At 39.6% G+C, this 14,550-nt stretch overlaps 1 protein-coding gene across 1 annotated transcript in view; it reads right to left on the minus strand.

Moving 5' to 3' along the window:
* The window catches only part of TOP6BL (TOP6B like initiator of meiotic double strand breaks), an 86,445-nt gene that overhangs the window by 40,604 nt on the left and 31,291 nt on the right, over nt 1-14,550 (minus strand). The window contains exon 4 of the mRNA XM_055580711.1: nt 252-361. Coding sequence (XP_055436686.1) covers nt 252-361 — 110 coding nt within the window. The remainder of the gene's footprint in view (nt 1-251; nt 362-14,550) is intronic.

Below are 14,550 nucleotides of genomic sequence, written 5' to 3' on the forward strand. Positions count from 1 at the left end.
TTTTATGGCAGCCCAAGCAGACTAATCCAACACCCAAGACCAATTAAATGACAACCTCTTAGAGTAAAACACAAACATCACTATTTTCAAAGCTTCCAAGTGATTTAAAATCTGTTCAGGGAAGTCTGGGAACCAATACCTTATTTCAACTTTATTCTATAAAGGACCTATGCTTTTATTTCCTGTTATTACATTTGTAGAAAAATAAGAATCAAAACATCATTAATTTATAGAACCACAGCAAAACTTGCCTCAAAAGTCATCTGGAAGGGTCTTAGCCCTGATGTGTCCTGAGAATGGCTGGCCTCCTCTGAAGTCCAGTTCAGGTTCGCAAAGAATCCAGGCAGTACGGATTGCATATCTGTATGAGAAGAAATGGCAACAATAGAGAACAAGCAGTTTGGATAAGCACCAGAGTTTCTGGAGTTGTCCGTTAAACTGATGAGCCAAATAGGCTTTTCCCTGATGAAAAGATTATCTGCAGAGTTTTAAATACAACTGGAAATGGCTATGAATCAGCAAATTGATTGAACATTTAGAATTACTTTATGGGGTTAAGACATTTAATCTCATGTTTTCAATTTTACACAAATTGAAAATTCACTAAATCAATTTGTATTTTCAGTTCATTTCCACAAGGTCATGTCCAATGCCAGAAATCTGAGCTGCTAGTTCTAACTGATAGTCTTATACTTTTTAATAAATCAGTTCAGTTCAGTTCAGTTGCTCAGTCGTTGTCCGACTCTTTGCGACCTCATAAATTGCAGCATGCCAGGCCTCCCTGTCCATCACCAACTCCTGGAGTTCACCCAAACTCATGTCCATCGGGTCAGTGATGCCATCCAGCCATCTCATCCTCTGTCATCCCCTTCTCCTCCTGCCCCCAATCCCTCCCAGCATCAGGGTCTTTTACAATGAATCAACTCTTTGCATGAGGTGGCCAAAGTATTGGAGTTTTAGCTTCAGCATCAGTCCTTCCGATGAATACCCTGGACTGATGTCCTTTAGGATGGACTGGTTGGATCTCCTTGCAGTCCAAGGGACTCTCAAGAGTCTTCTCCAACACCACGGTTCAAAAGCATCAATTCTTCGGTGCTCAGCTTTCTTCACAGTCCAACTCTCACATCCATACAGGACCACAGGAAAAACCATAGCCTTAACTAGACATCTGGACCTTTGTTGGCAAAGTAATATCTCTGCTTTTGAATATGCTATCTAGGTTGGTCATAACTTTCCTTCCAAGGAGTAAGTGTCTTTTAATTTCATGGGTGCAATCACTATCTGCAATGATTTTGGAGCCCCAAAAAAATAAAGTCTGACACCGTTTCCACTGTTTCCCCATCTATGTCCCATGAAGTGATGGGACCAGATGCCATAATCTTAGTTTTCTGAATGTTGAGCTTTAAGCCAACTTTTTCACTCTCCTCTTTCACTTTCATCAAGAGGCTCTTTAGTTCTTCCTCACTTTCTGCCAAAAGGGTGGTGTCATCTGCATATCTGAGGTTATTGATATCTCTCCTGGCAATCTTGATACCAGCTTGTGCTTCTTCCAGCCCAGCGTTTCTCATGATATACGCTGCATGTAAGTTAAATAAGCAGGGTGACAATATACAGCCTTGACGTACTCCCTTTCCTATTTGGAACCAGTCTGTTGTTCCATGTCCAGTTTTAACTGCATATAGGTTTCTCAAGAGGCAGATCAGTTGGTCTGGTATTCCCATCTCTTTCAGAATTTTCCACAGTTTATTGTGGTCCACACAGTCAAAGGCTTTGGCATAGTCAACAAAGCAGAAATAGATGTTTTTCTGGAACTCTCTCGCTTTTTTGATGATCCAGCAGATGTTGGCAATTTGATCTCTGGTTTCTCTGCCTTTTCTAAAACCAGCTTGAACATCTGGAAGTTCACAGTTCACGTACTGCTGAAGCCTGGCTTGAAGAATTTTGAGCATTACTTTACTAGCGTGTGAGATGAGTGCAATTGTGCGGTAGCTTGAGCATTCTTTGGCATTGCCTTTCTTTGGGATTGGAATGAAAACTGACCTTTTCCAGTCCTGTGGCCACTGCTGAGTTTTCCAAATTTGCTGGCATATTGAGTGCAGCACTTTCACAGCATCATCTTTCAGGATTTGAAATAGCTCAAGTGGAATTCCGTCACCTCCACTAGCTTTGTTCATAGTGATGCTTTCTAAGGCCCACTCGACTTCACATGCCAGGATGTCTGGCTCTAGGTGAGTGATCACACCATTGTGATTATCTGGGTCGTGAAGATCTTTTTTGTACAGTTCTTCTGTGTATTCTTGCCACCTCTTCTTAATATCTTCTGCTTCCTTTAGGTCCGTACCATTTCTGTCCCTTATCGAGCCCATCTTTGCATGAAATGTTCCCTAATTTTCTTATCTCTAATTTTCTTGAAGAGATCTCTAGTCTTTCCCATTCTGTTGTTTTCCTCTATTTCTTTGCATTGATCGCTGAAGAAGGTTTTCTTATCTCTCCTTGCTATTCTTTGGAACTCTGCATTCAGATGCTTATATCTTTTCTTTTCTCCTTTGCTTTTCGCTTCTCTTCTTTTCACAACTATCTGTAAGGCCTCCTCAGACAGCCATGTTGTTTTGCATTTCTTTTCCATGGGGATGGTCTTGATCCCTGTCTCCTGTACAATGTCACGAATCTCTGTCCATAGTTCATCAGGCACTCTATCAGATCTAGTCCCTTAAATCTATTTCTCACTTCACTGTTTAATAATACAAATCCAGGAAGTGAGCTAACTTAGAACTTAAAGCAGAAAAATTCAAGAATAGCCCTCTCAGGCATTGATCTAATACTGTATGGTCTGTCCTTTAAGAGGTAGTCTTTAACAAAGAAAAGCAAACTCTCACTAATTTGTCAATTAACTACTTGGTATATTTATATACATCAATTTAGAACTCTTTACACAAAGTATCAGTGTGTCCTGGATCATAGTCAACAAACAGAACCTCCAAGTATTCACTATCTTTCCTACTTTCTGTACTCTGGCAGTAATATTATAAAAGGAAAAAAACCAAATTTCTCATTTTATAAAATGCTATCCCTTAGTCCCCCTCTACAATAGTGTTAAATGGAAAATTAAATATGAATAAAGATATATCAGTCTCTACAAGTTCTACCTTATAAATGAGGCTGACAGTGTTGATACTACACAAGAATTCAACTTTAAAATTTTAATAATAAAATATATCCTATAATAATGGCACAACTTTTTTCTAAAGCATTCATACTATGTATCTAATAAAGTTTTAACCATCTCAGAAAGTATGAACTTTACCAAGATCAAGTTCTAGCTACCAATCTTAATGGGTACTATTTTTCTTGCCATTAGTTTGTTTTTCAAGGACAATTCAGTCAGAAAGCCCAAGATAACATGGCAGCAAGGTTATGCTGCACTGAAGTTTAATGAAGTTGGCACTAAACTAGGATGAGTTGCATCAGTCCTCGGTTTTACCACTGACTGACTTTCTGACCTAGGGCAATGCCCCCCTTTTATTTTTTCCTGTGATTCAATTACCTTTCTGTGAAATAAGAAAAAATTTTCCTGAATCCTATAAAGTAGTAATACAATACAGAACGGGGAAAACAAATGTAGATACATGAGAAAAAGTTTTGTCAATAAATTGGAATTCTCTAGAAATCTTAACAATTTCCTTAAAGAATGAGTAGCTATTTGGGGGGAAATCAATTTTAATTAATCAAACCAGTCAATCTTCAAGGAAATCAGTCCTGAATTTTCATGGCTGCAGTCACCATCTGCAGTGATTTTGGAGCCCAGGAAAATAAAATCTGTCATTGTTTCCCCGTCTATTTGCCATGAAGTGATGGGACTGGATGCCATGATCTTAGTTTTTTGAATGCTGAGTTTTAAGCCAGCCTTTCACTTTCCTCTTTCACCCTCATCAAGAGGCTCTTTAGTTCCTCTTCACTTTCTGCCATTAGGGTGGTATCATCCGCATATCTGAGGTTATTGATATTTCTCCTGGCAATCTTGATTTCAGCTTGTGATTCATCCAGCCTGGCATTTCACATGATGTACTCTGCATATAAGTTAAATAAGCAGGGTGATAATATACAGCCTTGACATACTCTTTTCCCAATTTGAACCAGCCCGTTGTTCCATGTCCGGTTCTAACTGTTGCTTCTTGACCCAAATACAGGTTTCTCAGGAGACAGGTAAGGTGGTCTAGTATTCTCATCTCTTTAAGAATTTTCCACAGTTTGTTGTGGTCCACACAGTCAAAGGCTTTAGCATAGTCAATGAAGCAGATGTTTTTCTGGAATTCCCTTGATTTTTCTATGATCCAACGGATGTTGGCAATTTGATCTCTGGTTCCTCTGCCTTTTCTAAATCCAGCTTGAACATCTGAAAGTTCTCAGTTCCCATATGGTTGAAGCCTGGTTTGGAGAATTTTGAGCATTACTTTGTTAGTATGTGAAATGAGCACAATTGTACGGCAGTTTGAACATTCTTTGGCATTGTTCTTCTTTGGAAGTGGAATGAAAACTGATCTTTTCCAGTCCCGTGGCCACTGCTGAGTTTTCCAAACTTGCTGGTATATTGAGTGCAGCACTCTAAGAGCATCATCTTTTAGGATTTGAAATAGCTCAGCTGGAATTCCATCACCCCCACCTGTTTTGTTTGTAGTAATGCTTCCTAAGGCCCACTTGACTTCACACTCCAAGATATCTGGCTCTAGGTGAGTGATCACATCATTGTGGTTATCTGGTCATTAACATCTTTTCTGTATAGTTCTTCTCTGTATCCTTGCCACCTCTTCTTAATCTCTTCTGTTTCTATTATGTCCATACCGTTTCTGTCCTTAATTGTGCCCATCTTTGCATGAAATGTTCCCTTGGTATCTTTAATTTTCTTGAAGAGATCTCTGTCTTTCCTCTATTTCTCTGCATTGTTCACTTAGGAAGGCTTTCTTATCTCTCCTTGCTATTGTTTGGAATGCTGCATTCAGATGGGTATATCTTTCCTTTTTCCTTTGCCTTTAATTTCTCTTCTTTTCTCAGCTATTTGTAAGGCCTCCTCAGACAACCGTTTTGCCTTGTTGCATTTCTTTTTCTTTGGGATGGTTTGATCATTGCCTCCTGTGTAATGTTACAAACCTCCATACATAGTTCTTCAGGCACTCTGCCTATCAGATCTAATCCCTTGAATCTATTTGTCATTTCCACTGCATAATCATAAGGGATTTGACTTAGGTCATACCTGAATGGTCTACTGGTTTTCCCTACTTTCTTCAATTTAAGTCTGAATTTGGCAATAAGGAGTTCATGATCTGAGCCACAGTCAGCTCCCGGTCTTGTTTTTGCTGACCGTATAGAGCTTCTCCATCTTTGGCTACAAAGAATAGAATCAATCTGGTTTTGGTACTGACCATCTGGTGATGTCCATGTGTACAGTCATCTCTTATGTTGCTGGAAGAGGGTGTTTGCTATGACCAATGTATTCTCTTCGTAAAACTCTGTTAGCCTTTGCCCTGCTTCATTTTGTATTCCAAGGTATACATTTCTACTTCATTTTGTACTCCGTTTTGTATTCTTCCCTGATCTTCAGAAATGAAAAAGAGAGAGTCCACAGTGGTAAGTAAGGACAAGAGATGTCCCATGTTTGGGGCATGGACTGGAAAAAAAAAACATAGGCCCAATATTGCAACAACAGGTTTAAAAGCAAGAGCCACAGAGGCCATAGAGAGAACAAAACATGAACAAAAGCCAAAGATTTGGTACCTGTCTACCTGAGGGTTGGTTACAAGTCAAGTGATGCTAGCAGCAGCATCAGTGATGCAGGATAAGGGCCTTAGAGCCAAGGAATGTAAATGCAGATGAGACTCAGAACAGTATATTCTATTAAGATACAACAGCTTTTTTATCTTGCCACTTAAGCAAAGTTTTAGTCCAAGATATATGCCCTGCCAGTAAGGGCTCAGCAATCCAGAGAACCTCCTACTGGAAGGCTGCCATGTAGGATATGTTCAGGACAAAAGGATCATGGAAAATCAGCTCTTAACTAAAAATTACCAACCAACAAAACCAATAACATGAAAAATATGACACATATCAACCGACAGAGTGTATACCAGAGGAAACAGAATTAATAAAACAACCTGAAAGGAACTTTAAAATAAGTGCTCTAGGACTTGCCTGATGGTATAGTGGATAGGAGTTCATCTGCCATTGCAGGGGACATAGGTTTGATCCCTTGTCCAAGAAGATTCCACTTGCCGCAGAGCAAGTAAGCCCATGAGCCACAACAACTGAGTCCTCATGCCCTAGAGTCCACGACTTTTTGTTAAAAATAGCCCTCGTGTGGGATGATTTGAGAGAATAGCATTGAAACATGTATATTATCGTATGTGAAATAGATCGCCAGTCCAGGTTCGATGCATGAGACAGGGTAGGGTGCTCAGGGCTGGTGCACTGGGATGACCCAGAGGGATGGGATGGGGAGAGAGGTGGGAGGGGGATTCAGGATGGGGAACACATGTATACCCATGGCTGATTCATGTGAATGTATGGCAAAAACCACCACAATATTGTAAAGTAATTAGCCTCCAATTAAAATAAAAAAGAAAAGTAGCACTCACTACAATCAGAGAAAGTCCATGCGCAGCAACAAAGACCCAGCATGCCAAAAATAATAAATATATATATATTTTTAAAAATAGCTGCTCTATATTTTATATCCTCAAATAGAAAAAGAAGTCATGAAATAAGAATACACTGCCATTGATTAAACAGAAAGCAATGGCAAAAAAAAAACTCTATTAGAAATCTTGGAAATTAAAGATAGTGTTTGAAATGAAAGCCCTATGGATGGCAGATACTCTAAGAGCATATTTAAAAGGGAGAAGGAAACGGCAACCCACTCCAGTGTTCTTGCCTGGAGAATCCCAGGGACAGCGGAGCCTGGTGGGCTGCCGTCTATGGGGTCGCACAGAGTCGGACACGACTAAAGTGACTTAGCAGCAGTTGAAAGTTCATAGAAGCATGACTCATAATAGGAAAAAGTGGAAACAACCCAAATGTCCAACAAATGATGAACAGATTAACAAAACATGGAATATTATTCAGCCATAGGAAGAAATGAAGTACTGTTACATGCTACATACTAACATGAATGAATCTTGAAAACATTATGCTTCATTAAGCCAGACACAAAAGGCCGCATATCATATTATTTTGTTTATATGAAATATCTAGAATAGGCAAATCCATAAAGACTGAAAGTAGATTAGTATTTGCCAAAGGACAGGGGGTAAGGGTAAGAGGAATGACTGCTAATGGGTACAGGATTTCTTTTGGGGATGATGAAAATGTAATGTTATGAATAGCAATGATAGTTGTACAACTTTGTGCATATACTTAAAACCTCTGAACTGTACAATTTAAAATGGTATATTTTATGACATCTGAATTATATATCAATTAAAAGAAGGAAAAGATAAAAGACATTAAGAATAGATTTTTATTTTTTTTTTTATTTCATTTTTAAACTTTACATAACTGTATTAGTTTTGCCAAATATCAAAATGAATCCGCCACAGGTATACATGTGTTCCCCATCCTGAACCCTCCTCCCTCCTCCCTCCCCATTCCATCCCTCTGGGTCGTCCCAGTGCACCAGCCCCAAGCATCTAGTATCGTGCATCGAACCTGGACTGGCAACTCATTTCATACATGATATTTTACATGTTTCAATGCCATTCTCCCAAATCTTCCCACCCTCTCCCTCTCCCACAGAGTCCATAAGACTGTTCTATACATCAGTGTCTCTTTTGCTGTCTCGTACACAGGGTTATTGTTACCATCTTTCTAAATTCCATATATATGCGTTAGTATACTGTATTGGTGTTTTTCTTTCTGGCTTACTTCACTCTGTATAATAGGCTCCAGTTTCATCCACCTCATTAGAACTGATTCAAATGAAACACTAAAAAAATTAAAATTAAAAAAATTTCAGAATAATGACTGAACCACACAGCTACACATATCACAATGAAACCCAGAATAACACGGGTAAAGAGGAAACCCTAAAAGCTACAAAAGAGAATCAAATTAGCCAAAAGAAACATGAGTTAGACTTCTCATCAACAATGCCAGATGCCAGAGGATAACTGAGTACTATTTTCAAACGTCTGAAGGAAATTAATTTTGAATCTGGACTTTTAGAGAGCCAAACTACTATTAAATAATGAGAAACTTAAAATGTTTCTATTCCATCAGTTCAGTTCAGTTGCTCAGTCATGTCCGACTCTTTGCATAAACCTTTGCTTAAAGAACTACTAAATAAACCAGCATGCCCTTTGAAAAAATGAGTTTACATTTGCACCACTTTGCTAAGATAGGAAGGACACAGGGGGGAAAGAATGACATAATCATTAACATCAAACTACCTCTTGATACAACTGTTCAATTATTAAAGTAGATAGAAATTTTTCAGTCTTGTGGCACTGTGAACACATATCAAAATCATATATTGGGACTTCTTCCAATGATGAAATAACAGTATCAAATAAGTTCTCCCACCAAAAACTACTATAAAACTGGAGGAAATACACTAGGCACTAGATAATAAATAGCACAGGACTATGACCCTTGAGAGAAGGGAAACTCATGAGATGAACCTCTGGATGTCTGCCTGGGGAAATTTTCCTCCTCATGGAGGACAGACCTGGAGCTCAGGCAGAGCACAGTGATTTCATTAAGCTGAGGAGACGGGGAATAGAGTTCATGGTTGTGAGAGTACCTGAAATCTACAAGGCAGGGCACGGGAGAGGAAGGAGCTACACAGAATTGGGTACCAAAAGTTGGTGTGGAAGTTCCCTGTGTTCTCCATGAGCCCTTGACCAAGGGCTGGGCTATGCATGCGCAGGTGACCACACTGGGATGGTCAGTTACCTTCAGCCAGACATCCTGGAGTGTGACGTGAGCCTTAGGAAGCATTACTGCAAACCAAGTTAGTGGAGGTGATGGAATTCCAGCTGGGCTGTTTCAAGTCCTAAAAGATGATGCTGTGAAAGTGCTGCACTCAATATGCCAGCAAATCTGGAAAACTCAGCAGTGGCCACAGGACTGGAAAAGGTCAGTTTTCATTCCAATCCCAAAGAAGGGCGATGCCAAAGAACGTTCAAACTACCATACAATTGTGCTCATTTCACATGTCAGCAAGGTTATGCTCAAAATCCTTCAAGCTAGGCTTCAGCAATATGTGAACTGAGAACCTGCAGATGTACAGGCTGGGTTTAGAAAAGGAAGAGGAACCAGAGATCAAATTGCCAACATTTGCCAGATCATGGAGAAAGCAAGGGAATTCCAGAAAAACATCTGCTTCATTGACTATGCTAAAGCCTTTGACTGTGTGGACCACAACAAACTGTGGAAAATTCTTAAAGAGATGAGAATACCAGACCACCTTACCTGTCTCCTGAGAAACCTGTATTTGGGTCAAGAAGCAATAGTTAGAACCAGACACGGAACAACGGGCTGGTTCAAATTGGGAAAAGAGTATGTCAAGGCTGTATATTATCACCCTGCTTATTTAACTTATATGCAAAGTACATCATGTGAAATGCCAGGCTGGATGAATCACAAGCTGAAATCAAGATTTCCAGGAGAAATATCAACAATATCAATATGCAGATGACACCACCCTAATGGCAGAAAGTGAAGAGGAACTAAAGAGCCTCTTGATGAAAGTGAAAGAGGAGAGTGAAAAAGGTAGCTTAAAACTGAACACTCAAAAAACTAAGATCATGGTGTCTGGTCCCATCACTTCACGGCAAATAGACGGGAAAACGATGGAAATAGTGACAGACTTTATTTTCTTGGGCTTTAAAATCACTGCAGATGGTGACTGCAGCCATGAAATTAAAAGATGCTTGCTCCTTGGAAGAAAAGCTATGACAAACCCAGTTCAGTTCAGTTCAGTTCAGTCGCTCAGTCACATCCGACTCTTTGTGACCCCATGAATCACAGCATGCCAGGCCTCCCTGTCCATCACCATCTCCCGGAGTTCACTCAAACTCACATCCATCCAGTCAGTGATGCCATCCAGCCATCTCATCCTCTGTCATCCCCTTTTCCTCCTGCCCCCAATCCCTCCCAGAATCAGAGTCTTTTCCAATGAGTCAACTCTTCACATGAGGTGGCCAAAGTACTGGAGTTTCAGCTTTAGCATCATTCCTTCCAAAGAAATCCCAGGGCTGATCTCCTTCAGAATGGACTGGTTGGATCTCCTTGCAGTCCAAGGGACTCTCAGAGTCTTCTCCAACACCACAGTTCAAAAGCATCAGTTCTTCGGCACTCAGCTTTCTTCACAGTCCAACTCTCGCATCCATACATGACAAACCCAGACAGGGTATTAAAAAGCAGAGACATCACTTTGCCAACAAAGGTCCGTATAGTCAAAGATATGGTTTTTCCAGTAGTCGTGTACGGATGTGAGAGCTGGACCATAAAGAAGGTTGAGTGCCAAAGAATTGATGCTTTTGAACTGTGGTGTTAGAGAAGACTCTTGACAGTCCTTTGCACAGCAAGGAGATCAACCAGTCAATCATAAAGGAAATAAGCCCTAAATATTCATTGGAAGGACTGATGTTGAAGCTGAAGCTCCAATACTTTGGCCACCTGATGCAAAGAGCCAATTCACTGGAAAAGTTGGGAAAGATTAAGGGCAGGAGGAGAAGGGGGCAAGAGAGTATGAGATGGTTGGATGCATCACCAAATCAGTGGACATGAGTTTGAGCAACTCCCAGGAGACAGTGAAGGACAGGAAAGCCTGGTGTGTTGCAGTCCGTGGGGTCACAAAGAATCAGACAGGACTGAGCAACTGAATGACAACAACAAAACCATTCTCCCTAAATTGACTTACGGAGTCAACACAATCATAATATCAGGAGACTTTTTGTAGATATTAGCAAACTGGTTTAAAAAATTTACATGAACTAATAAGCCGTTATAGCAAGCTTGCAGGACACAAGGTTAATACACATAAGTCAATTGGTTTCCTATATGCAAGCAATGAACAAGTGGAATTTTAAATTAGAAACACATTACCATTTACATTAGCACTGTTAAAAACCAAAATATTAATACTTAGATATAAGGCAAAAAAAAAAAAAAAACAACCCAAAACCTATGTGTAAGAGCTATATGAGGAAAACTATAAAGCTCTGATGAAAGAGAGTAGAACTGAATGGAGAGATGTTCCATGTCATGGATAGGAAGATTAAATAAATGTTGTCAAGATGTCAGTCCTTCCCAACTTGATCTTTAGATACAGTTCAGTTCAGTTCAGTCGCTCAGTCGTGTCTGACTCTTCGAGACCCCATGAATCGCAGCACGCCAGGCCTCCCTGTCCATCACCATCTCCCGGAGTTCACCCAGACTCAAGTCCATCGAGTCAGTGATGCCATCCAGCCATCTCATCCTCTGTCGTCCCCTTCTCCTCCTGCCCCCAATCCCTCCCAGCATCAGAGTATTTTCCAATGAGTCAACTCTTCGCATGAGGTGGCCAAAGTACTGGAGTTTCAGCTTTAGCATCATTCCTTCCAAACAAATCCCAGGGCTGATCTCCTTCAGAATGGACTGGTTGGATCTCCTTGCAGTCCAAGGGACTCTCAAGAGTCTTCTCCAACACCACAGTTCAAAAGCATCAATTCTTCGGCACTCAGCCTTCTTCACAGTCCAACTCTCACATCCATACATGACCACAGGAAAAACCATAGCCTTGACTAGACGGACCTTTGTTGGCAAAGTAATGTCTCTGCTTTTGAATATGCTATCTAGGTTGGTCATAACTTTCCTTCCAAGGAGTAAGCGTCTTTTAATTTCATGGCTGCAGTCACCATCTGCAGTGATTTTGGAGCCCAGAAAAATAAAGTCTGAGACTGTTTCCACTGTTTCCCCATCTATTTCCCATGAAGTGATGGGACTGGATGCTATGATCTTCGTTTTCTGAATGTTGAGCTTTAAGCCAACTTTTTCACTCTCCACTTTCACTTTCATCAAGAGGCTTTTGAGTTCCTCTTCACTTTCTGCCAAAAGGGTGGTGTCATCTGTATATCTGAGGTTGTTGATATTTCTCCCTGCAATCTTGATTCCAGCTTGTGTTTCTTCCAGTCCAGTGTTTCTCATGATGTACTCAGCATGTAAGTTAAATAAGCAGGGTGACAATATACAGCCTTGACATACTCCTTTTCCTATTTGGAACCAGTCTGTTGTTCCATGTCCAGTTCTAACTGTTGCTTCCTGACCTGCATACAAATTTCTCAAGAGGCAGGTCAGGTGATCTGGTATTCCCATCTCTTTCAGAATTTTCCACAGTTTATTGTGATCCACACAGTCAAAAGCTTTGGCATAGTCAATAAAGCAGAAATAGATGTTTTTCTGGAACTCTCTTGCTTTTTCCATGATCTAGTGGATGTTGGCAATTTGATCTCTGGTTCCTCTGCCTTTTCTAAAACCAGCTTGAACATCTGGAAGTTCATGGTTCACGTATTGCTGAAGCCTGGCTTGAAGAATTTTGAGCATTACTTTACTAGCGTGTGAGATGAGTGCAATTGTGCGGTAGCTTGAGCATTCTTTGGCATTGCCTTTCTTTGGGATTGGAATGAAAACTGACCTTTTCCAGTCCTGTGGCCACTGCTGAGTTTTCCAAATTTGCTGGCATATTGAGTGCAGTACTTTCACAGCATCATCTTTCAGGATTTGAAATAGCTCAACTGGAATTCCATCACCTCCACTAGGTTTGCTCGTAGTGATGCTTTCTAAGGACGCCTGACTTCACATTCCAGGATGTCTGGTTCTAGGTGAGTGATCACAATCCAAATAAAAATTGCAGCAAGTTATTTTGTGAATATCAACCAGCTGACTCTGAAGTTTATGTGGAGCAGCAGCAGAACCAAAGTAGCCAATTCCATATTAAGGAGAAGAACAAAGTCAGAAGACCGACACTATTTGACATAAAGACTTTTAAATCTACAGTAATCAGGACAGTGTGGTGTTGGTGAAAAAAACAGAGAAATAGATCAATGGAACAGAATAACATGTTAGCTACAACATCAAAGGCATGATCCATGAAAGAAATAATTGATAAACTGGGCCTCATTAAAATTAAAAAGTTCTGCTCTATGGAAGACAATCTCAAGGTAGGTCAGAGTGGAAATATTTGCAAAAGATGTATCTGATAAAGCACTTATCTAAAATATACAAAGAGCTCTTAAAACTCAACAATAAGAAAACACCCCAGTTTTTAAAAAATGAGTAGAAGACTTGAACAGGCACCTCACCAAAGAAGATATACAGAGGGCAAATAAGCATATGAAAAAATGCTTCCCATTATTATGTCATTAGACACATGCAAGTTAAAACAGGGTACCACTGCACATCTATCAGAATGGCCAAAACCCACTGATGACATTGACAACAAATGCTGACAAAGATGTGGAGCAACAGGAACTCTCACTCACGGCTGCAACCACTATGGAAAACAGTTTTGCATTTTTATATGAAAATATATGGTCCAATAATCATGCTTCTTGGTATTTACCCAAATGAATTGAAAACTTAAGTCCAAAAATGGGAATATGGGCTTATGAGAATTCTTTGTACTTCCCCTCAACTTTCCCCTCAAACCACTTTAGAAAATAATGGTTATTTTTCAAAAAATAGGAAAATATATGGTAATGAGGAGTCAGAAATAGGTTCACACTTAACACGGTCATTTGTTTTTTTTTAAATAGAAGCAAGAAAACAATCCAATGAGGAAAAGAAAATCTCCAAAAAATGTTCCTAGAATGACCAGATGTGTATAAAGGAAGAAAATGAATCTTGACATCTCCGATACATCCCACACAAAAATTAGAGATGGAAGATAGACCTAAAAATAAAAGCTAAGAAGATTCTTGAAGAAAACAAAGGAGAATATCCTTTAACCTAAGAGCAGGGAAAGATCTTAGGGCACAGAAATAAGTAACTATAAAAGAAAAAATTTTATAAACTTCATCAAAATTAAAAAAACAAACAAACAACTTTTGCTCATCAAAAGACTGTTAAGAAATGAGTAACTTAGCCAGGCTGTAAGAAAATACTTGTAAAACATGTAAGGCAACAGGATTTCATCCTTAATATAAAAACAGCTTTAAATCTTCATAATAAAAATCATCCTGATTTAGAAAAAAGACAAGGAGGGCCAAACATTACACAGCTACTAGGATGGTGATGATGATGATGATGGTGACGGGAGGAGGATGGGAAGTGGGTGGAATAAGTGAAGGGGATTAAGAAATACAAGCCTTACTTATAAGATAAGTCACAGGAATGTAATGCACAGCATAGGAAATATAGTTAAAATACTGTAATAACTTTTTATGGTAACAGAATATTAGTAGACTTATTGTGATCAATTTGTAATGTATATAAATTCAAATCACTATGTTGTATGCCTGAAACTAATAACTGTATGTCAACTATCCTTCAGTGAAATAATAATGAAAATAGCAAAGGTTG

Source organism: Bubalus kerabau, chromosome 5 (assembly GCF_029407905.1).
Source record: "Bubalus kerabau isolate K-KA32 ecotype Philippines breed swamp buffalo chromosome 5, PCC_UOA_SB_1v2, whole genome shotgun sequence".
In the NCBI taxonomy this organism is placed as follows: Eukaryota; Metazoa; Chordata; class Mammalia; order Artiodactyla; family Bovidae; genus Bubalus; species Bubalus kerabau.